This window comes from Xyrauchen texanus, chromosome 26 (assembly GCF_025860055.1).
Source record: "Xyrauchen texanus isolate HMW12.3.18 chromosome 26, RBS_HiC_50CHRs, whole genome shotgun sequence".
In the NCBI taxonomy this organism is placed as follows: Eukaryota; Metazoa; Chordata; class Actinopteri; order Cypriniformes; family Catostomidae; genus Xyrauchen; species Xyrauchen texanus.
This window is the reverse complement of record NC_068301.1, coordinates 8427175-8453133: the sequence shown is the minus strand read 5'-3', so window position 1 is coordinate 8453133 and position 25959 is coordinate 8427175. Positions and strand designations below refer to the sequence as shown.

Here is a 25959-nt window from a genome sequence, read left to right as displayed (position 1 = left end):
AAGAATAAAAATCTGCAATGCAATAGATTGGAAGTACATTGCTTTAATCAATATTTATGCAATTAAAAGTGTATAAGTGTGCAAATGTGTGTAATGCACTAATCCCACTATTGTAAATCACCTTATGCAAATTCATACTAAAGCTTGCAGAGAATATTTTTTAAGTGTTAGACCCAAGTCCCCGCGACCCTGTACACAGGATAAGCGGTTGATGATGGATGGATGGATGGATGGATGGTTAGACCCAAGTGCTTGATTTCAGTTTGGTGTATTGTAGGGCTGTGAATCCCTGGAATGGCTTTAAAGTGAAGTTTTGAAATCTTTTTGGAGAGAATGGTGGATTTGCCTGCTGGCAGAATATTATGTTCACTAATAAATAATTATCTGAAAATCAAACTTCATATAGTACTGTACTTTAAAAGGTGCACTACTGGGTTTTTATCAATAGGGGGCAGCAGCTTATTCAAATACTGTATACCAGTCCCTGTCCTCTAACAAGGAGGATTATACTTTGACTACTACAAATGGCACCATTAATGTCTTTTGTCAACACAGCTATAGACCAAATTTAGGTTGCATGGGAAAAATAAGATATGTCACACTTTCCATTTGGATTGGTGGCCGACTGGCTGTACATTTATGTTTATAATGCATATAAAATGGTTAAGTGGCATTTTAGAAAATCAGGACCACCTAATCCCATATGGTTGAGACATATTAGTTTAAACAAAAAATATTGTATTGTAATTTTTTTTTTTACAGTATTTAACATCAAAATGATACATGCACCATATTTTCAATGCACATTATTGTCTGTCATATTCCTTAAGTTTTATGTTAGGTTGTTACTATGTTATGCATATATTCATGTGTGTACATGCTGCTTCAGAAAGCTTCTTTTATGAAAATGCACATATGTCTTTAATTGCTGCCATATTGGTTAGAAACCAAAATGTGGAGTGGTTAGGTATGTTTCAGCTTAGACAGACCCTTTGAGAAACTATGAGCCACAGGACGGGGTTAGCCAATGTTTTCCTCTCATGGAATGTAATGTTTCACAAATGTAAAGTTTTGAAAGCACAGATTTCACTTTTGGAAAATATGTGGCCTTTCTATCTCTCACTCCCACATTCTTATCCCTCACTTAAAAGTGTGATGTCCCAATAGAAGCTGAGAGTGATATTTCTTAAAAATTGTGTGTCATAGGTTGATTTTCTCTCTCTTCCATCTTTTCCGTCTCTGCTCTCATCTAAACAACATTCTCCATCATTCACCATCGTTTTCTATGATCCATCTCCAATTCTCCGTTTTTCACTCCTATCTTTTTCTTTTTTCTCTCTCTCTCTCTTCCCCATCTTCCTCATCTAACAAGATTCTCAGCCTGGGTTGAAGGAAAACTCAGCAACAGATTGGTTTTATACCGACTGAAGGTATGCAGCCACAACACCACATGTAGCTGCAGTCTGTAATCCTTACCAGGAAGTCTTATGCACAGTCGGGGGAAAGAGTCAGGGGGGACATTTTTAAGCTTTGCAGCTGCTTAACCTTCTGTGATTATCGTTTAATAAGAACAGTCATTTCTCCAAGTACCACAGACTAAAATATCCCTACAGGGTCCGTCCGTAGTCTCGGTGGCTTGTCGTGTTGGCTGTGCCCACTGATCCACTTTGTTATGAGCTTAGACCTCCACCAGCTGTTGTAGGTCTATACTGGTTGTTGCCATCTGTGTCAGACTAGACCATAAGGGAGGGCTAGACAGAGGTAATACTCTGGTATTGTAACGTAAAGACTCTTGAATAGACGACACATTTATATTTTGATTTTATGCACCGCAGTGTCCAATGACTAATTGTAGAATTGAGTATCAATGATGTATCATAAACTGCATCGTATAAAATGGTCTTACCAAACAGAAGTAATAACATACATTTAAAAGAAAGGCAAATTTACAATACCAGTCAAATGTTTGGACATACCTACGCTTGATTGGTTACTACTATTTTGCACATTTCAGATTAAGTAATTTAAGCTATAAAATGACACAAAAGCAAGTTTGGGAAATATATAGAGACTCAGGGCCATTTTTAGTCAAAGTCGTACTAGGTAGTCACCTAGGGCACCACCAGCTGGGGGGGGTGCCAATATGGAGGCCGCCACCATGACCCCCTCAGTTAACCCCCCGTCCCCCCCACCAATTGGGTACCAATAGGGATCTCTCGCCTATGGCGCCAAAATGGTCAATAATGGCCCTGCATTGACTAACAAAATGGTAAATAAATAAATAATATCTTCCATTTTAGCTTCTTTAAAGTAGCCACCCTTAGCTTAGATTAGAGCTCGGCACACTCTAGACATTTCATAAGATGCCACAAGGGATGGTTAAAGTTATTAGCATGAGCCTCCACATGCTGGGAGAGAGTTAGAACGTATTAGATTTAACATTTATGCTTGGAATGTGTTGGCGGCTTTTCCTTCCCTATCCGGTCCAACTTATCTATTAACCCTCTACCGCACAGTGTAGCCATATGGCAACATTGTCTTTGTGTCCAATTCCTTGCCACTGTCTCTTTAATAAAACATGTATAAAACTGTTTTCAGGGGACAATTGGGTAGGGATGGGAATCATAAGCCAATTCCTCTTAAAGGTTCCATTAACAATTCTTTTAGTACATTTGACGAAGAAATATTTACTGCCCTCAGCAACATGTTACCAAATTATTTCAAATTTTAACATAACAGATTCATGGACTTTTTAATTAATATATTTTATTCATTTATTCATTTTATAAAATACAACTAATTACTACAAAACTTAAAATGAGTATATTTAATTACTCTGATTTATGTCTCACAAGTCATAAGTACACATAACTTTGCAAACATTTTTGGTTCATTTTGAGTCGGACATGATGAAATGAATGACTTGCGGATCAATACGTTTTTTTATATTCGCTATAAAGAACGTATTTTTTTATTTAAATGGGGTTATCGGTTCCCTACCCTAATCAGGAGGCACTTGTAACACACACAGATTTTCAATCACTACAAGAGACATTCATTCGGGTGTAGTGCTGTATGTTTTGCGGTGTAGATTCAAAAGATCTTACTCATAAGATTCATTCGCTCAGGAGGTAGCACTGCATTTTTTGTGGCATAGATTCAAAACAACGGACTCATTAGAGTCATTCATTTGGGATTCAGGCTACACTGGTAGCGCTGCTGATTTAGTGGTGTGGTAGTGACACTAAAGGACAGCGCAAAAATCAATGTCCGTGTATTTTAGGATGGTGTCCCAACCGCATCGGTGGAAGAATGTTCATTCGAGAAGCTTTAATGGAACCGAAAGTCATGAAAATAATGGGGTTTTGGGGTTATTGGTTCCCTACCCTAAACAGGAGGCACTTGTAACACAATTTTTAAATCACAAATAAGCTACAATGATGACACTTGAGTCTAGAACATCAAATGCATCTTCTGTTATATTTTGTAGTTCCTGTGTAGCCCCAGATTCAGTCTGTGATACCTGACCAAGCACCACGATTACAACGTATGTAACGATATAGCTGCCCACTGACTTTGCATGCATGACTTAAGGCATTGTGGTGCGCTTAGCGCTAGCGCCCTTTTACATATGTGAAACACGTATAAATGTTTCTATTGCCAAAAGCTGGCAGGTAGGTTTACAGTTGTCTGCGAATTATTAATGAAAATGTCAAACATTTTACCCTCAGTGCATTATCTAATGCATTAGCAAATTGCATTTATATTAACCTTTGTGAGTCTCTGAACCCATTTGAAATGAGAATCTGGGTGATGAAAATCAACTTGGAATAGTTGGAAGATTGGAGTTTTTAAGCTGTCTGCTTGCTCCCTTCCCCCACACTGTAAATTAATGCTACAGTAATACTGTCCTGTCTCCATATGGATCCTCTCGTGAGCTGGACAGCACACTGGAATGAAGGGAGAAGCCATGTTTAACTGTTTCAACTCTTCACCCTCCCCAGATAGCCCATCCCATCTGTCCCACTATTAGTAAATCCCTACAGATAAATAGAAGTTTTTGAGGATCATTGCCCAGGCAAGTTTTCAACAGTCTGATCGAGACCACGACTGGCTGACCTTAATAGAAACATTCCATTTGTCAAACTTGCACCAAATTTTGCGTTTTGCCTGAGCATGTGCACTGGCGTAGAGCCCTGACCTTATGCGAGGGACCACTCATAGCACGATGAGCCAATTATATTACAGTTAAATTTGCCTATCAAGAGTCATAGTCAGCCTATGACTCTTGATAGGCAAATTTAACTGTAATATAATTGGATCCTTTGCAAGTCTAACCACGTCCAGGGATTTGAAGGAACGTTTTTTTGAAGGAGAGTTCCATTCTAATTGCTTCCCTGTCATTTATGTCATGGTAAAATGTTTACTGAGTGGTTTAAAATGTTTACTGAGTGGTTTAAAATGTAAATCTCCAGCACTAGCCTGCTGTAGACTTGCTGTAGCTCATATGATGTACACATTCAGTACAGAATTGGAAGACCAAAGGATTGCAAAGAGGGCTTAACTGCCTAAAATATCACAGTCTCGATCAGCAATGCTTTTTCACTATCTTCATATTGATACTCGGGCATAATGACATAACTTGTATTTCATGGTTCACGGGAGACGTGGTATGCCACTAACTATGTACAAATGCCATCCACCCTTGTGCAAAATTATTTCGTTGTGGCTAATATTAGAATAACAGCTGAGCAACTAATGGTGGTAAATTAGCCAGACGCCACATCACATGTAACCAATTTTCCATGCACCTGTTATGTTTTGCATCATTAGTGGCCCATGGTTTTATCATCAATGTAAGATCATATAATACAAATGTATGGACCAGTAATGGACTGTCACGTCTTCCAGGTGTTTTCTCCTCTGAATACGCTGTTTCAGACATTTGAAAATTAGCTGTCTGGTATGTCTATCTGGAAACAGCAATATTAAAAAAACTTAACAGCAGGGTCCAATGTAAAACTGTTTTCAGTTTTCATAAGCACATATGAACTTATGCATTGACATTCGCAACACACTTTGCCTCTGTAATTTTTTTCTATTTCCAAGTTCTATGTTCAATGAGACTAAAGGTTTTTGTAGGGGAATGGTTTGAAAAATAAGAGGGCTTGGTGTCAAAAAGAAAAGAAATTTCAGAGACGGAGCACGTTAATGTGCATTAAGAAAGTAAATATGGTCAATTTCTATTTTGTGTTGACTTTAATGATCCTTGGGCTGGGTACCAGTATTGTGAGCTTAATTGTTCTTACTGCAGTATACTAACAAGCTTATTTATTTAAACATTATGCAATTGCATATTCATCAAACATCTCTGAGAGGATCCTGCCTGGCTTTAGATTGCATTGTTATTATTATAATTATTATTGTTTTAGTTTTTTTTATCCCCTTTTCTCCCCAATATGAAATGCCTAATTCCCACTACTTAGAAGGTCCTTATGGTGGCGTGGTTACTCACCTCAATCCTGGTGGCGGAGGACAAGTCTCAGTTGTCAATCCGCACATCTCATCATGTGGCTTGCTGTGCATGACGCCGCCGAGACTCCCAGCATGTGGAGGCTCATGCTACTCTCCGCTCTACTCTCCACGCACAACTTACCATGCACCCCATTGAGAGTGAGAAACACTAATCGCGACCACAAGGAGGTTACCCCATGTGACTCTACCCTCCCAGGCAACCGGGCCAATTTGTTTGCTTAGAAGACCTGGCTGGAGTCACTCAGCATGCCCTGGAATCAAACTTGTGAATCCAGGGGTGGTAGTCAGCGTCAATACAGGCCCCCAGATTGCATTGTTATTATTAAGATTTGTTTACTATCCATCATATGAATATCAAAAGGGTGAATGCATCGGGATTTGCAAATCAGTGAGTTTTGCCTCGGATTTCCCTTGAGGGTATTCAATAGCAGAACGCTGCATTACAAAGCAGATAGAATTAAAAAGTGATGTAAACATGAGCAAACATTCAGTGACAACCAAAATGATACCAGATTTTTAAGCAGGGTGCCATGAACCAACTAAGCCCGGTACTGTCATTTCACTTTAATATCAGTCGTCATAGATAAACTGGTGAAAAAATACCTTAATCTTTGTCAACCGCCCCTTGACTGTTTGCCATCTAAGGTAGACTTTGCAAAAAGCCAGTTTTACATCTTCTAACATATAACGTGCATCTGCTAAATATTTCAGTTTTCCCCCCAAAGTTCATTTGTCTTGGATCACATCTGGAGGCATCAAGCTATGAAGTTATGTTTCAGCTCTGCATCTGTTTTATTTTTAGCTTGCTTTCCTCATAAACCCTTTTCTGCTGAACAGCATTGTGAGTTAAAGAACTGTAGGTTAACCAATTCACAACGATAAGCATTCAAGCAGAGAGACCCCCTGGGAAGGCAGACATATCAGTCTGAAGACTTCAATCATCTTTATCTTTATTTGTATTGCTCTTTATGTATTATACAGTCGGTTCCCAGAGTGTTAAAAGACTGTTACGGCAGATTTTAGTTGCTGATTGAGTAAAGGTGTAACCTCAGACAGACGGGTAATATGGGCCCATAACTCACTGTGAGCAGGTTAACGCTGTTCTCATGGTGTACAATAACAGAAATAGTTATTTAGAGGTGTTCACCTGCTTCTAACTGCAGATATAACAACTACTTTTTAAGAGATTGATATCAATAGTTTTTCATTTTATTGTTAATAAATATTATAGTTAATATTTATACTAAGCATAATAAATAAAATAAAAATATTTGATCATTAATCAGGTAATTTGTGACATTGACCATATGTTTACCCTATCAATATCAAATAATAATTTGTAAAATTCTATGTATAAGAAAATCATAATGGGCCCTATTTTAAGAGCGCTAGCACTATATAAGTCATAAGTCTAGGCGCAAGTGGGTTTGGCGAAATTGCATGCAAAGCGCTAATGGGCTGGGTCAAGTGCAATTTAACTTGGAGTTTCTTCTCCGGCACTGTTTGCATCCTATAATATAGTCCATTCCCTGTCAAGCACCAGCGACATAAACAAAGACAGCACATTCATAAGAAGTTGATCATGCAAATGGGCTGTGTGCAAAAATTGAAAGAATAGAAATATACACTCACCTAAAGGATTATTAGGAACACCACACTAATACTGTGTTTGACCCCCTTTCGCCTTCAGAACTGCCTTAATTCTACGTGGCATTGATTCAACAAGGTGCTGAAAGCATTCTTTAGAAATGTTGGCCCATATTGATAGGATAGCATCTTGCAGTTGATGGAGATTTGTGGGATGCACATCCAGGGCACGAAGCTCCCGTTCCACCACATCCCAAAGATGCTCTATTGGGTTGAGACCTGGTGACTGTGGGGGCCATTTTAGTACAGTGAACTCATTGTCATGTTCAAGAAACCAATTTGAAATTATTCGAGCTTTGTGACATGGTGCATTATCCTGCTGGACGTAGCCATCAGAGGATGGGTACATGGTGGCCATAAAGGGATGGACATGGTCAGAAACAACACTCAAGTAGGCCGTGGCATTTAAACGATGCCCAATTGGCACTAAGGGGCCTAAAGTGTGCCGAGAAAACATCCCCCACACCATTACACCACCACCACCAGCCTGCACAGTGGTAACAAGGCATGATGGATCCATGTTCTCATTCTGTTTACGCCAAATTCTGACTCTACCATCTGAATGTCTCAACAGAAATCAAGACTCATCAGACCAGGCAACATTTTTCCAGTCTTCAACTGTCCAATTTTGGTGAGCTCTTGCAAATTGTAGCCTCTTTTTCCTATTTGTAGTGGAGATGAGTGGTACCCGGTGGGGTCTTCTGCTGTTGTAGCCCATCTGCCTCAAGGCTGTGCGCGTTGTGGCTTCACAAATGCTTTGCTGCATACCTCGGTTGTAACGAGTGGTTATTTCAGGCAAAGTTGCTCTTCTATCAGCTTGAATCAGTCGGCCCATTCTCCTCTGATCTCTAGCATCAACTTGGCATTTTCGCCCACAGGACTGCCACATACTGGATGTTTTTCCCTTTTCACACCATTCTTTGTAAACCCTAGAAATGGTTGTGCATGAAAATCCCAGTAACTGAGCAGATTGTGAAATGCCACGCTCAAAATTGCTTAAATCACCTTTCTTTCCCATTCTGACATTCAGTTTGGAGTTCAGGAGATTGTCTTGACCAGGACCACACCCCTAAATGCATTGAAGCAACTGCCATGTGATTGGTTGATTAGATAATTGCATTAATGAGAAATTGAACAGGTGTTCCTAATAATCCTTTAGGTGAGTGTAGATTAGCATTCTTTTGTGCATTAACTGCATCCTTGTTGAATGTCAGTCATATTCCTATGACAGTGACACGCTCCTTTTATACGCATGAAAAATGTGGTTCTTGTCAGAATTTGGATTTACGCTCTGTTAAATTATAGAGAAAGTAAGTATTATGAATAATTTTCATCTACTGACACACAAATCATGGCTAGTGTTAACAGAGATTGCATCTGCACATACTTCACTTCTACCAGTCGATTTTGAAGATCAAACCACAAATATACAAAAATGAAACCAAAAATATTTCTGAATTCAAATTATACATCAAACGAAACTAAAATATAATCAAAAATAATGATGTGCTCAAAAAGATCATACCAAATCCTTCCAATAACTTTTTCTGTCTCCAACTTCTTCCACCGACCCCTCTTGCAAAATCACTCTACGACAACAGGTGGAAAAATACAGGTATAAATTAGATCATAATATCATAATAATCAAAATAAACCATCACCTAAAGATAGTTTAACACAAATATCATACATTTTTGTTTCATTAAATGGCTACAACAGTGATTGTCAGGGACATAATATCAAGTTACACCATATTTTCAGAGTCTGGACATGAACTTTTTTACCACCTGCTGGTGGAATCTCCAAACTGCAAATGCTGGGAGTTTAGACTTTGTGCTGAAAACAGGCGTGGTATCGAAATGTCTTTTTTATTGAGATTTCTCAGGAAAATAGCAAAATGCGCTTTGCGTCACATAATTTACATAAAATACATCCACAGTTTGCATGCAGACACCCACGGATAGCACAAACACCCACCCATGCCCACATACATTTTGTGCTGGCACGAAAACTGCACTCAGAATTAGCGTTCTCATGAAAATTGGTTAAGACGTTGCGCACGGGTGTATCACATTGCGCAGTGCTCTGCGTACTCATGAAAATAGATTATCTGATTGAAGTCTTGAGGTCTGTCCCAAATGCACGCTTTTATACAGTATTTTATGCAGTTTTCATGCAACCTGATGGCCTTGCTGACTAGCACCCCATCAGTCTGTATTAGCTTATGTCACCAAAGTCTGGACTCGAAGCAAATAGGGTGCCATTCGGAACAGGGCAATAATTCTCTGTGCATAGCTGATAAGACTTCCTCACACTCTCTTTACTATGTATTATAATGTGAGTAGCATTAAAAATATTGCTGCAAATAAGCAGACCAACTGTACTGCAACTTTTTTGGTACATAATGGGGGTATACTAAATTTCTGTTAACATTTCACTCAAATTGTTATGGTGCTAATATTATTTTTAATGGGAAAATGTAATTAGAAAAATACACAATATAAGCATTTTCACAAGAGTTTTGAACTCAACGGTTTGTGGTTTCAACTCATTTTACCGTGAATTTTAGCTTTGTTCTAAACACTTGTCAAAAACACTGTGGTTGTAAAAATCCCAGGTCCCATAAAAAGCAGAAAGGCACGGCAAGACACATTGGCAACAGGGGGTTTGTACAGAAAACACATGTTTTTCTACAGCCCTCTGTCAAGAACAGCTGTGCATATATCACAATACTGAATGGTCTCTGAGAGACTGATGGAGAGACAAAAAGGGATGTGACAAAAAGACAGTGAAAGAGATAAAGAAGTAAACACTGAAGGCACACTGTCATATGTAGGAGGTCTGGAGGGGGAGGTGATCCAATGGATGGACAGAGAGTGAGACAGATAAAGATCAGGAGGAGAGACAGAAAGCAGATGGAGACAGAGATAAAATGAAGCTGAAGAGGTCAAAACAGTTGACCTTTACAGAGGAGAGAATATGAGGGACAGAGAAAAGAGTGATGATATCTATTTCACGGTCAACACATGCTCCTTTACTCCTCCCTGACATTCCTGTAGGGTTAAAGGTCAAAGGTTGACAGATGCAAGAAGTAGGGAGGGCAAGCAAGGTATAGAAAATGAAAGAAGTTCTGGTGTCAAACTCACTAACTCAATAAAACTCAAGATAATAACAACAGGTGTCTTGCATATAAATAGAATGTGCAGGGTTTCAAACAAGTTAGGCTCTTTCAACAAGCACCTGTGGTATGCTGTTGATAGACAATAATTTGACTGGTCCTTTAGAAAAAACAAACACAAATCACCTTCACCATGATGCAGTTTCCGAAGTATTTAATCGGAGTATTTTAACCTTTGTAAACAGTCCTGTCCTAGTATCATCACATGTATAAAGTGAAAGTTACAGGTTTGGGTGATTCTCGCCTGCTTTTTTGTAATCTGATTATGTAATCCAGGGCAGTGGTGGCTCAGTGGTTGAGGCTCAGGGTTACTGACCAGAAGGTCAGGGGTTCAAGCCCCAGCACCACCAAGATGCCACTGTTGGGCCCTTGAGCAAGGCACTTAACTCCAGGTTGCTCCGGGGGGATTGTCCCTGTAATAAGTGCACTGTAAGTCGCTTTGGATAAAAGCGTCTGCCAAATGCATAAATGTAAATGCATAAATGTAATCCATTACATTTTAAATTCTTGTAATCAGATAACAGTTACTGACTTTCAATTAATTGAAGTACTTTTAAGTACATAATAGGGCTATGCTAATTTCTTTTTTCCCTTTTTCTACCCAATTTCGCATGCCCAATTCCCAATGCGCTCTAAGCCCTCATGGTGGCGTAGGACAAATCTCAGTTGTCTCCGTGTCTGAGACAGTCAATCCGCACATTTAATCACTCAGCTTGTTGAGCGAGTGACCGCGGAGACCTAGCGCATGTGGAGGCTCAAGCTATTCTCCGTGGCATCCATGCAGCACAACTCACCACACGCCCCACCGAGAGCAACAACCATATTATAGCGACCACGTGGAGTAACAGATTACATGTAATCTAGATTATGTAATAAAATACAAAAATGATGTACTTGTAATTGGATTAAATTACATTTTAATATACTTGTAATCGAACAACAGTTACCTTTTTATAGATTACATGTAACATATTATTACCAAGGCAATGGTTGTAAATTGTAAATAATTTATTGATCATTTTCATATTAATACCATCATATTCTTACGCCAAAATGTTTATGTTATGTTATACCAGGACGATATGCACCTCAGCTATGGAATAGGTGATGGACTATTTCTAACTTGTAAGGGTTAAAACTAGTAAGTGTGTCAGAGTTTTGAGCTGTTAGCTTTGACCTAGAAATGTAGTTGATGTTCATTTCAGGTTCATTACTGTTTGTTCATGTAATGTTTCTATTGTTTTATGCACTTAAAATGAACTATGTTAATGTCACGATTCCTTGTTGTCTGCCCCGTGTTTTCCGTTTCACCCTTCACTGATCACATTCCATGTCATGTTTTCCTACAATTCCCACAATTCACGGCCTCCCTCACTGCCTGTACTCATCATTGCTCTCACCTGTGTCTCGTTTAGTCTTTATTTGTCCTTGTGTATTTAAACCCTGTTTGTTCCTCCATTCCCTTGTCGGTCGTTTGTTGAATGTTATCGTTGCATGTTCGCTTCTCCTGTTCCTCTGGTTCTCTGTGTTCGTTCGAGGTTTCCCTGCCCTTCATGGATGTTTTCCCCAACCTGTGTAGCCCCTTTATGTTTTCCCGTATTTTGTTATTTTTTCCCATCGTGGACTTTTCATTTGTTCCTGAGTTTATTTATTTATCTGTTTCATGCTTGCCAAATAAAGCCGCTTTTGGATCCGCACTTCCCGTCTGCCTCTTCCTCACGTCATTACAGAACAACCGATCAAAACAATGAATCCAGCGGTTCAGCAAGCCAACTATCGCCTGCTCTGCCTGAAGCAAGGGGAAAAAAAGAACTAAATACGGGAAAACATAAAGGGGCTACACAGGTTGGGGAAAACATCCATGAAGGGCAGGGAAACCTCGAACGAACACAGAGAACCAGAGGAACAGGAGAAGCGAACATGCAACGATAACATTCAACAAACGACCGACAAGGGAATGGAGGAACAAACAGGGTTTAAATACACAAGGACAAAATAAAGACTAAACGAGACACAGGTGAGAGCAATGATGAGTGCAGGCAGTGAGGGAGGCCGTGAATTGTGGGAATTGTAGTTTTCTACAAGGACAGTGAGACTTGGGGCGGACAACAAGGAAAACATGACATGGAATATGATCAGTGAAGGGTGAAACGGAAAACACGGGGCAGACAAGGAATCGTGACAGTTAAATACAATCTTTGTTATTTCTTACTGCCTCACCAATAGTGTGCATCTCACACATTGAACTCAATTGCTTCAAAGGATCTTGTGGATGCCATCTCTAAGAGTCCTGCCTGCAGAGTACCCAATAGTTCAACTGCGAAATGTGCAGCAATATGGAACAAAGCCCATCACTCTACTGATAGTGCTGATGCAGTGGAGTCCACTGCATGACATTTGACACAATTGTTCCTTGTGTGACTCGGTGGAACTCTGCTGTTTTAAAATGTTCTGCTCTTTTAGAATACTCTTGCTGTTCAAAAGATAATATCTTGCACCTCAGTTATGGAATAGATGAGCAGTAAGCAGTAAGGGTTAAAAGTGTTTTAATGTTTTTAGATGAAAGTGTTGACCAAGGCAACATCTTGCTGTTTTCATTGCTGTTAGATTTAATGTTTATTTCATTCATGTAATGTTTAATGCACGTTTTAGCTCTTTTTGTTAGCAATAAAGAATGTAATACATCTTCGTTTTTGTACTTTTATGTTAAAATGATTCTCCTACTCAAATGCATGTGACATAAAATAACATAGAATTAGGTTGAAAGTAATCCAAAAGTAATCAGATTAGATTACCCCACAAATGTAATCTATGAGATTACGTTACTGATTACATTTTTGTCATGTAATTTGTATTCAGTACCTGATTACAATTAACAAGTAATCCACCCAGCACTGGTAACAATGAACAAGAACGAAATATATAACTAATTTTGAATTTGTTGAGCGGAAAAGTGTTTTACAAAGTGATTTATACGTAAAGTAATTAGTAATGTTGTTACTTGTTTTTGTTCAGCACCTGTTCTATTTTGAAAAAAATACTTGCACCTTAAAATTTTCATGACTTTCGTTTCCGTTAACGTTCCAGAACTTGCAATTTTTCAGCGATACTGATGGAACGCCGTACTAAAATATTTTGACATTGTTTCATACAGTGCAATTAAGTGACAGTCCAGCCCCTTTATTGAATCTACACTGTCAAACAGGGGACCAGAGTAGTCCGATTCCCGAATGAATGACCCTTATGAGATGGTTCTTTTGAATCTAAAGCGCAATGCACAGAGTGCTACCATTGTAGTCTGATTCTCGAACAAACCGACTCTTGTGAACCGGTTCTTTTTAGTGAACCAAAAACAATACAGAAGTGACCAGTGTAATCCAATTCCCAAATAAATGACTCTTATGAGCTTTCTCTTCTTAGTGAATCAAATACACTTATAAGCTACATCAATCAGAGCGGTTACTGAATTAATCTTATTGTCAGGCAAGTAATGAGTTTTGTCTGACTCTAAATACAATAAGAACTGTGGCAGTGTTATATAATGTTGTTCTTCATGCTTGTGAGACTTCATGCAGTGTAGTTACTGAATGTAAATGACAAAGTGTAGTTCAAAAGAATTGCATTTCTTATTTCCAAATACATATATTTTTTAAAAGTACTAAAAGAATCGTTAAAGGAACCGTTAAGGGACCAGAATCGTCAAAAACTCATTCTCTAGTTGACTGACAGTGATCTAAAAGGAGATTGGCTCTTTTATCTGTATGGTGTGACTTCCTTTTTTACATCCTTAATATTGGTTGTTCCAATTTCTCCAATTCATTTTAAAACAAGTGCTCCATCACAGGTTAAACAGCCTCTGATCTGGTTATGGACTTAGAGCTTAATTCAATTCACTAAACTTTCTACACGACCACAGCAATGCATTCCTGTGTTATAAATCAATACAAGAGAGGACATTTATTGTACATGTTGACCACCATGGTTCTGGGTCACGGCACCAAAACAAACAATAAATGCCATGACATACACAAGAGACTAAATATTTGATTAATTCATGACATCATTTCCATCAAGGTCACTGAATGCAAATGTCAACCAATCAGATACCAACGTTCAGTAACTGGACCTCACAAGCCATCGATCGCGAATCGAGACAGATTTGAAAAACCCCACCCTTTTATTAACAGTGGCAGGTTTCTTCCCGTCTAGATTAAAGCCATCAGTGAACTCCTACCTACAGAGGTCACGGCGGTCTTCCCAACATTAGCTCATTAAAATTGATGTCTGTTGCAGTCCTGTGTGCTAACAGATGCTAGAAATAACTGTCCCAGCTAGAGGCCTTTCACAACATTTGCCAATTATTGAAGATGTCAATTGCTATAATTAATAGGGCATGAAAGGCAGTCTGGGCTACATGAGTTTATGCAAAATCTATGTATATGCATGCTGTCACGTTGCGTTTGGTAACAGCAGAAAGCGAACTGTACATTGAGTTAATAAGGGATCCGTGTTAATGTGTTTTGCTATTGGCTGTAAAATCAATTCTAGCTATTTACAAAATGAGCTAAAAGCATACTAAGTATTTATAGGCTTTCAAATGGCTGGACAGATTGGACTTGATTTGCAAACATTTCCAATTGCAAACATTCGGTTTACTAAAAATAAATTGCATAGAAATAAATAGTATGGGTAAAATAGGTAAAGTGGGGCACTTTCTGAATCTTTTTTCAAATATGATACAAATGGCTATATCAATGTCATGCTATACTAGTGTAAGATTCAGCGTCCCACTTTACCAATTGTCCCACTTTACCTGAATTAACCCTATATATGACATTTTTAAATAGTAACCATTATTAAAAATGTCTGAACAATGAATAATATTCATTTCAAAGTAGCTTCTGTTAGCAAATGTTTATTGGTCAAAGATTATTCTTTCCATTTTTCTCGAATTTAACATATTTTCCCAACTCGCTTTTTCCATTTTAATATGTCACTTTATACACATAAGCTTATGCCAATCAAAACAAAAGTTTGAGCCAAAATTGTCACAGTGTTTTAGTTTATTATTTTGGAGAAGGCTGGCTTTAGGACCACAGATGTGATATTGAGTTTTGAGAAGGAGACCTGGCATGACTTTGGGCTCAACCCAGAGCAGCTAAGTAATGGAATGAGATGATTGGCCTAGCAGCTAATAATGAGATTTTCAATTTAAAGGATTTGTACAAGCCCAGAGCATTTCCTGTCCCACTGTATGTCATTTCCAAAGGGTTTATTTTTGTTCATTCAGCGTGAAATGACCAGAAGAAAAGAGCTCTCGATACGTGCTGTCATATCGGGTTATATTCAATTATAAAATAAAACATCTCTGGGGCATTTTACACATTCAAGCCACGCTCTTAGACTCCTACAGCAATTTAATATTAATATTAAAGTGTTTTATATGGCGTTTAGTGCCAACACATTTTAAAATCACTGTCAAATCGCACTGAAAAGATTTGTGACTTTAAAGTGTTTCAAGTGTTTTACAGTGATAAATACAGTTCACGTTCCAAATTTTGCAATAGAGGAGAAGTTGCTCCAAATTCAATGAAATGATTAAATGAAAAGAATGCTGGATAAATGGAAGTTGGAATGGTTGGCAGACTGGTTTTGGGGTTGGTTGGTACAAAACATGGAATGTAAAAACAAACTACAATTCATAGCAGATCTGAGCCTTTACCTTTACACACACGCACAGACACGCACACGCACACACACACACACGCACACACACACACACACGCACACACACACACACATGTAGTGTTTCCATGTTTTATGGGGACTTTCCATAGACATAATGGTTTTTATACTGTACAAACTTTATATTCTATCCCCTAAACCTAACCCTACCCCTAAACCTAACCCTCACAGAAAACATTCTGCATTTTTACATTTTCAAAAAACATAATTTAGTATGATTTATAAGCTGTTTTCCTCATGGGGTCCGACAAAATGTCCCCACAAGGTCAAAAATTTCGGGTTTTACTATCCTTATGGGGACATTTGGTCCCCACAAAGTGATAAATACATGCTCACACACACACACACACACACACACACACACACACACACACACACACGCGCGCACACACACACACACACGCACACACAAAAACTTAGAACACATACTTGAGAAAATATGTTCAATTCGAGATCAATTTAAATATTCAACAAAGAATGAAAATGTGTGCCAACCAATCATGCTTTCACCTATACAAAACTGTTGTCACATGGCCTTCAATCATCCACATCCCTGGAGATAATCCAAGTTTGATAAAAAAGTTTCAATTTCATGTGAAACAGACGTTTAGAGACTAACACATTGCATTGTGGGTGCTCAAAGAGCACTATAGCCAGCAAGTTCTGTCAAATTTAATATGTCATCAGAGAGATGCATGACCAACATAAAATGTTCAGACAATGCACGGTATGTGTACTTCATACTGAATTTCTTTCAAATGTTCTTGGTATGGCAGTAGACTTTTTCTAACACAGGCATTGACCTCAAATTCATCAGTAACAAACAATAAGAGCACTGTCTCCAAATGTCCCCAAACACAGTATTTATCTGAAGGTGTTGAAACAATGCACTGTGATGATTATTATACACAATATTTGAAACACCAAACAAGTACACTTGTTTACATTGTATCCGTTCATGGAACAGAACTGAAACCAAAGTAGGATTTAAACAGCTATTATTAATATAAAAAACTAATCTGTCTATGAAATAATTTTTCACTCAGTTTGAGGTTTGTTCACCAGGACATGGTGTTCTTTTGGTTTGTCGAGCTAATAGAGTATATAGTGCACAAGTCGCATAGACAGCTTTTAAGGTTCTTTTATTTTGTTTTTTTGTCCTTTTAGAGCTTGACAGGCCACGGTCAGTGCTGCATTATGCAACATTCTAAACATTTTCTCCTTTTGGATTCATCATCCACAGAAAAACGATAGATTTTAATGTCAATGTAATGGGTTCGGAACAATGTGAAACCTTCATTAAGGGATGTTTTAAAAGAAGTTAAAAGAATATGACATTCAAAATATTGCTGAGACATGTGATCTATTTCTGTGCAGTTGCTGATGATGAGCCATTACTAATGACAGCAGAAAATGTTACTGCCAAAAACTGATGATGGGAGTAGTATTTCCTGTTTCAAAAACATAACTTTTTTGAGAAATATCTTATTTGATTCATTATGATGTGTTATTTGTTTTTCTGGAATTTCCTTTAAATGGTTATTTTTTGTGATATTCATGGACAGGATATCGAGGCGTAGGCGGGGTGGGGATGGTGTGTGGTTCGGTGGGCTGGGGATCTTCATGTCATCATCTGTCCGTGACCTTCAGCTCTCACTGGATCGCTTGGCAGTCGAGTGTGAAGCGGCTGGGATGAGGATTAGCACCTCTAAATCTGAGGCAATGGTTCTCAGCAGGAAACCGATGGAGTGCGTACTCCGGGTAGGGAAGGAGGTATTGCCCCAAGTGAAGGAGTTCAAGTACCTCGGGGTCTTGTTCACGAGTGAGGGTACAATGGAGCGGGAGGTTGGCCGGAGAATCGGGGGGCAGCGGGGGCGGCATTGCACTTGCTCTATCGCACCGTTGTCACGAAAGAGAGCTGTGCCGGAAGGCAAAGCTCTCGATCTACTGGTCAATTTTAGTTCCTACCCTCACCTATGGTCATGATGGCTGAGTCATGACTGAAAGAACTAGGTCGCAAGTACAAGCGGCCGAAATGGGGTTACTCAGAAAGGTGGCGGCTCACCCTTAGAGATAGGGTGAGGAGCTCGGAGTAGAACCGCTGCTCCTTTGCGTCGAAAGGAGCCAGTTGAAGTGGTCTGGGCATCTGGTAAGGATGCCCACTGTGCGCCTCCCTAGGGAGGTGTTTCAGGCACGTCCAGCTGGTAGGAGGCCTCGGAGAAGACCCAGGACTAGGTGGAGAGATTACATCTCCACACTGGCCTGGGAACACCTCGGGGTCCCCCAGTCAGAGCTGGTTAATGTGGCTCGGAAGAGGAAAGTTTGGGGCCCCCTGCTGGAGCTGCTGCCCCCGAGACCCGACTTCGGATAAGCGGTTGAAGATGGATGGATGGTAAAGTGAGGTCCAGAAGTGTGAGACCACATTGAAAATCTTGGACTCAACATGCTAAAAATTTAAAAACATTTTATGATGTAAAATTTGAAAATACTTAAGATTTCTATGTTACTAATCCAATAAACTTTAACTGCATGCTGTCATTTCACAAGAGGGTTACATCCCAAATACAAAAATAAAAAAGTGCATGTAAATTAAACGTGACACTTGTTTTTTCTCACATGTATAAAAACGTAATCTGCATGACTCAGAACACAATATTTATATGTATTGTCAACCATGTATTGGTGTATTTAGTTTGAATTAACCCAGCAATATAAAGCTTCATTTTTGCATGTGATGTAGATGATGTTATAAATGTATATAACCCAGAAAAATGCTGACAGGGGCAACTGAGAAAAGCACATTCCTGTTTCCACATGTCTTTCTTTCCATCCTTTGTTTCTCTTTGGTCTTTTTCCATGGCTGAAGCAGAAACAGGTGGACTTTGACAGGAAGGGCACAATTCCCTCACTTACACTCACATACACCTTCTGACTCTTGAGTTTAGGCACAGAATGTCAGGTTGGAATTTATGCTGTTTATATTGCTCCTATAGCGTGAATATTTATGAGCCCATCTGTCGCTTGCTCAATTGTCTTCATTAATGGAGCATTTGACATGTACATAGAAGTTTCTTAACTGCTTAGGTAAAACAAAATCCTACAAACACATTGCATATGACATCAAAGCATTGACCAAAAAAAATAAAAACTCCATGACATCAAAGAATTGGAAAGTGTCAAGGTTTGGCCAGTACTGAGGAATAGCTTTCAAAGACAAGACAAGAATGATGACACTATTCTTCCAACATACACAGATACTGGAACACCAGGTCAACCCTGAACACACCATCTAAAGCACATCTGTTTGTGTCAGCTACATTTAAAAAATATCTCATCTTAATATAATAAAACTCGCACAATAGATTGTTTCATTTCCAGAAGAGAATGCAAAAGGCGTGAGACGAGTAATGCAAAAAAGTATAATACTTAGAGTTAAGGTTTATTGAAAACCCTTACCCTAATAGTAATATAGATAATTGCTTTAGCAAGCAACACTATAAAAGTTTAAACAATGCTAATATACATTGCAAATAAACATGGACTAATATAAATAACCCCCAAATATACTGTCATTGCATGAACTCGGATGACTAGAGTGACTCTCTCTGATTATGTGTGTGTATAATAATGAGAGTAGTGGCACAGGAAACAGAGGGTTCCTGTTTGTGAACTAAGAGCTATTGTCTCCCTCCTCTCTCTCTCTCTCTCTCTCTCTCTCTCTCTCTCTCTCTCTCTCTCTCTCTCTCTCTCATAAACACCATTATCTGCAATTGTTCCATTTAAATCATATTTTGTCTGTCCCATCTAAAATACTCATGCTGGTGCCATGGTACAGCCATTCCTCCTTTTAAACCCCACAATGGAGGCGCATCTTTAACCTTGTATTCTTTTTCACCCTCTTTGCACTTCTCTTATGCTTGTCAATTGCAGTTTTATATAGTTGGGTCTGAAATGTTCCAACATCCTTCCTAGTGTTACTGTGGCTTATATGAACACTGGTAATTTCAAGGACATTTCCACTCCTGCCAACTTACCTCTTCCACACACACACACACGCACACACACGCACACACACGCGCACACACGCGCACACACACAGACGCACACGCACACACACGGTTACTTAAGTAATCTAAATGAGGACATACCATAGACATCTATTGTTTTGATATAAAACTAATTATGAGTGTGTTTACATGCACAAACATATACTGATAATTACAAAAAATCTGTTAATTCCAAAAATCTGAAGCGCATTAAAACAGTGCACATAAAGGCAGACTAAAAGTGATCCATACGACTCCTGTAGTTTAATCCATGTCTTCAGGATCAATATAAAAGGTGTGGTGAGGAACAGATCAATATGTAAGTCCTTTTTTACTATAAAATCCAGTAGGCGAAATGCACAAAGAATGCAAAGAGACAAAAACAAAAGAAGGAATGTGAAAGTGAAAGTTGAGATTTATAGTAAATAAGGACAAAAATATATCTGTTTCTCCCCCCAAACATTTCATATCACTTCTGAAATTATGGATTGAACCACTGGAGTCGTATGGATTGCTTTTATGCTGCCTTTATGTGCTTTTTGGACCTTCAAAGTTCCCGCCAACATTCACTTGCATTGTATGGACCAACAGAGCTGAAATATTCTTCAAAAAATCTTTGTTTGTGTTCAACAGAAGAAACAAAGTCATACACATCTGGGATGGCATAAGGGTGAGTAAATGACGAGAGAAGTTTCCTTTTTGGGGAACTATCCCTTTTAGGCAATCACATGTCCACACACACATTAGTCTTATTAAGCATATCAAGATTGTGCATGTAAAAAATGCTCTATGATTATGACTAATCATAACCCTAAAAATAAACTTTTTGCACTTTTATAGTTTAAAGAAACAATATTAGTTTTTTTCCAATTGAGGATGTCCAGAGATGTCCTCAAATATTCTGTACAATTCTGTCCCTTCTCTGGACAATTTTGTCCCAAAAGTATTGCTAAGTAAACTCACACACACATAGTCTAGATCTCGTCTTGCTGGGTGGTGGCAGGGGACCACCATTTAAGCATGTAAGCCATTTAAACATCTGGATTTAATGCACCATGAAGGTCAACTGCTGACCAGCTTGCACCTGTAGCACTCCACGCCAAACCCAACACCCTCCTCTCTTTCTACTGCCATTGCACACTATTTCTTCTCTTTTTCTCGGTCATTTCATCCAAGAAGCTCCCACTCTCTATAGTTTCCAAGTAGAACAAAAATGGTTTTATAGTCTGATCCTTTTTAAGGGTCATGTATAGGAGGTAACAATCCTTTTATGCAGTGGCGGATTTAGGCATGGGTGACATGGGCAGTCACCCAGGATGGCATCTTGCAGGGTGGGCACCTTTTCAACTTTGGGGGCGTTCTCATTTAGAATAACCCCCAAAAATGTATTGTTCTATTTTCATTTGATTAAAGGTTTTATTTATTTATTTATTAAGACCCCATTTTGATGAAAAATATCATTTCTGGGGGATGGGAGTCTTCGAATGTTGCCTTGGACTCAAAAAGGTTGAGAACCACAGCAGTATTGTATTTCTGTATATATATATATATATATATATATATATATATATATATATATATATATATATATATATACATTTTATTGTTTAGTGTATGTTGTACTGAATGTACATTGCAAACATGCATACTTGCACATTCACCCACAGTCTATGTATGTCTTAAAGTTGTACTTACAACAATGTCCACCGCCCTAGTCCTGTGGCAATAGAGTCTCTCAATCCAGCATCATTGTTGTTCACTCTGCACCCCGCCACCCCCTGTGTCTCAGTGCAGGCTGTTATGTTGTGTCTGCCAACTGCTCTCTGCTAGATCACAGGTTTCCTGAGATGGAGAACAGGGGACTGGCAGTCTGAAACACTGTGAATGGCCAACTCGCCTTTTTCCAACTGTGATTCGTGAACGTTCAGCTCACTGCACACATACTCCTACACAAACACCCAGGCAACAAAAAATAACACAGATTATGAAAGGAATCACAACCATTGCTGAGCTTTACAGACTGATAGATAGATAGATAGATAGATAGATAGATAGATAGATAGATAGATAGATAGATAGATAGATAGATAGATAGATAGATAGATAGATAGATAGATAGATAGATTGATTGATTTAATACAATCACTGAAGTGTTGAAATAAAGAGATGACTGTATGTGCCCCAAACCCTCACACAAATGCCTGATTATAGCCATGCTTCTTCTTTACAACCACTTGCGCTTTTGAAAGAGGCACTCATGGAGTGTAAACATCACTAAGAATAAACTCGCATTTGCTGTAAGGGTGATGTTTGTTTGTCAGGAGCCTCAGTGTTTGTGCCCTCTCAGGGTGAGTAATGTTCACAACGTCTTGGCTGGTGAGGAGGTCACCCGTGGCATCTACAAGACACTGACCTGTGCAAACGCAAGTGAAATAGAGACAAAAACAACTTACAGACTTACATAGTGCAGACAAGGGCGTATATTTGGCATGAACATCTATTTCACATACAATCTTGTATTCAATTGCCCTTTTAAAAAATAGACTAAGAATCATGCAAGCCATGGACATTTATAGTGGGGTAAAATATAAACTACAATAACAATATAAAGAGGCTGCTATTTTTTTCAAGCTATAATAATGATCGAAAAAGCTAAATAAAATATAAGTAAGAAATAAATAAATTATTAAATAAATAATGACAAACCGTTGAGCTTAAAATATTTTCAGCTCTTTCACATATAATAGTATATATTGATTTCTTAGTACGTATGTGCCCAAGAGAATCAATAAACTTAACTTTATTTTAATAATAATTTAATTGACAGGTAAGACTTGCACAATTTTTATTTATTTTTTTTGCCTTTGAAATGTTCTAAATAATATCAAAAGATTCCAAATAAAATGCAGCGAGAGAGAGCGATAGAGCAACTACATGTTCCAACATGCATTTCAGTAGTGTGACGTCATCATCCCACGCCGTATTTTCTAAACTGGTGAGCTGGCTTTGGCTTGCAGGTGAGAAAGTATAGATTTATTTACATCAGTATATTTCAAATGGTTATCTTGAGTAAGTTATATTTAGGGACTGTTAATTTTACTAAGTTACAAACATTGCATCTGTTTTGCGATGACTGTCAGCTTTAATTGTAACTACTGATAGCTATTAGCCATCTTGCTACCTGTTCAACCCGACTGCAGATCAATGTAAATATTATAACAACTCTCTCTGTTTATGTCGTAAAGATCGGATCTCTGTAATATTTGTGATACATTTTTCCAGTATCAAGCCAAATCTAGCAACTACTAGAAAGTATGTTTTGAAGGCAGCTAAATAAATTTCAACTTTAAATCTGATGCATTGAATGAATATGTTTCTGAAAGTGCAGGAATGTACAGGAATGGTCCTAATGAATATATTAATAATCGTTTTAAAAGCCTACAACGTGTCAGGTTATGAGAACTGTTTAATATCCACTTGATACAGTAATTTTAAATTCAAATTAACATTCTATTTGTTATGTCATTCTTATAACATTCTTATAAGTTATGTCTCAGTATTTGCATTTTTTTTTTTCTAAATCTGAATTGCCTTTTTTTGGGTTTAAAACATTCTATTGTCTTCACTCGTTTAAAATATTGTAAGGAAAATGGTCTTCACTTATATAGCAATTTTTTTTTATAACCTTAGTGGTTTTCAAAGCACTTTACACTGTGACTCATTCTTACACACACACACACACACACACACACACACACACCAATGACAGCAGAGCTGACATGCAAGGCGTTAGCCTGCCATTGGGAGCAACTTGAGTTCAGTGTCTTGCCCAAGGACACTTCGGCATGTGGAGTCATGTGTGCCAGGAATCGAACCGCCAACCCTGCGATTAATGTCCAACCTGCTCTACCACCTGAGCCACAGCCATATGTAAGGCATAATAAGCAGTAACAATAATCAGTATTTTTGTCTAACATCATAATCACAATTATCCTTGCAGGTGGATTTTCCAGTTGTAATTTTGCCTTCCACCGTCCCACTATCCTTCTCACCATGACCAAGCTTCTGGAGTGGCTTCTTGGTGTGTTGCTGATTGGCATCGCATGGGGACTTGTTACCTTTGACCTTCTTGATTTGCAGTTGCCTCCACAGTATAAGGAGATGGCCTGGCCGATGCCTGTGTATCTGCTTGTGGCATTTGGGTGTTATTCACTGGCGACTGTGGGCTACCGTGTGGCCACGTTTAATGACTGTGAGGACGCAGCAAAGGAGCTGCAGGCACAGATACAGGAAGCCAAAGAGGACTTGAGGAAGAAAGGGTTGAAGATGTAAGAAGTGTTTGTGAATACTACGTTTCACACATACTACTACATATTAGCAGGGTTTATTTTTTCTCTCTCTCTCTCTCTCTCTCTCTCATCACCTTCATACACAGATCCAAACCTGGTCTCATGTTTTGTTTTGGGTCACATTGATACAGATTAGCCCAGTTATGTGGACCTCAGCACTGTGTTATACGCTCAGAACTACAGTTATCCATGTGTGAAGTTGGTTCACAAAGCTTCCCGCCTTTTTATGTTCAAGTTTTTCTTTTCTCTACTAAAATTATTGTTGAAAGTTTGTCATGCAAATTGTAAGCCCTGAGATCTGCTGCACACCTATGATCTATTTCCAGCATTATGTCAGTCCATTTAAACTTTACAGACAGATTCATATATTGTCAGTGGAGAGCAGTGCTATTTTTGTGCAACATCCAGAGAGTGTGTGTATTTGCATTGGCATGGGAGTTAATACATCTGTTTTTGACCCAGTTGTTTTTAGCAGAGTCAGAATTCTTAGTCAGATTTAGAAACAAACCCACTATGTAGACTCTCATTTGTACAAGTCTGCAGCCCTACAAAGTAGGACAACATTTGCAATCTTAAGATAAGCACTAGAATCTTGATTTCAAATATCAGGATGGGGTTGATATGCCATCAATGACATAGACGTTGAGGTAATAGACAACACACAGGATCTTTAGGTCTTTTTACCTGAATTAAACATACGACATTCCACATGATGCAGCTAAATGAGTTCATTTTCAAAAGTGGTGTCTTTGATACAAAAAACACTGTTTTATTCTCAACTGATATAAGTCTGTGTGAGCTCGTACCCTCAGGCTGTCTATGGAATACTACTGTTGGTTCTGTCTTTTTATGATAAAGAAAAATGGAGTCCTGTGCATTAAAATGCTTAAAATATGATGTGTGTCCATGTTTTGGCTCTTAAAACACTAATCCCAAAGCCACTAAGTGCACATGAGTGCTGTATATAGTGCTGAATTAATCTGATATTTTTGGCAAGCAAAGCTCATTCGTTCTTTCCAGGCTCAAAGTAGGCTGCTGGAGCCTTGGTTTTTTTTTCAGGCCCCTTCTACCCCCTGTCGAAACAGGCCTATAAAGGGCTTCAAAACCAAAAAGTGAGGTAGAGTTAGCATTTTCTCATATAATGAGGCTCTGCCCAGATACTGATTGGCTACTGTTTAAAGCTCTGTGATGTCACCTCCTGCAAGCTGTTGCTTGTTTTTCACAAAGGTTGCAGAGTTTCAGCATTTTATGACATTGAAACCACAGGTTAATTAAATATTGTTACCAAGTTTAAGCTTTGAGATGCAGACCAAACTGTTAAGAAATTGTGCAAGTGGTTTTCAGTGGACCCACTGTAACAATCAAGGCACATTATAACATGTATGTCATTGTATTCGATAAAACAAATATCACATTTCTAACAAATATAAAAAATGACCATGTGACCAGCTTTGAGAAA

At 38.5% G+C, this 25959-nt stretch overlaps 1 protein-coding gene across 2 annotated transcripts; it reads left to right on the top strand.

Annotated features, from left to right (window-relative positions):
• The first annotated feature begins 23120 nt into the window (after window positions 1-23120).
• LOC127620120 (dolichol-phosphate mannosyltransferase subunit 3-like) lies at window positions 23121-25642 on the top strand. 2 transcript variants are annotated; one of them, XM_052093223.1, is made up of 2 exons: window positions 23121-23168; window positions 24152-25639. In XM_052093223.1, the coding sequence occupies exon 2, from the start codon at window positions 24205-24207 to the stop codon at window positions 24481-24483; it is 279 nt and encodes a 92-aa protein (XP_051949183.1). In that variant the 5' UTR covers window positions 23121-23168; window positions 24152-24204; the 3' UTR covers window positions 24484-25639. The 2 variants fall into 2 exon arrangements, with proteins under 2 accessions (XP_051949183.1, XP_051949184.1); XM_052093224.1 differs by lacking the exon at window positions 23121-23168 and adding an exon at window positions 23856-24081 and having other exon boundaries at window positions 24152-25642.
• The last annotated feature ends 317 nt before the right edge of the window (window positions 25643-25959 follow it).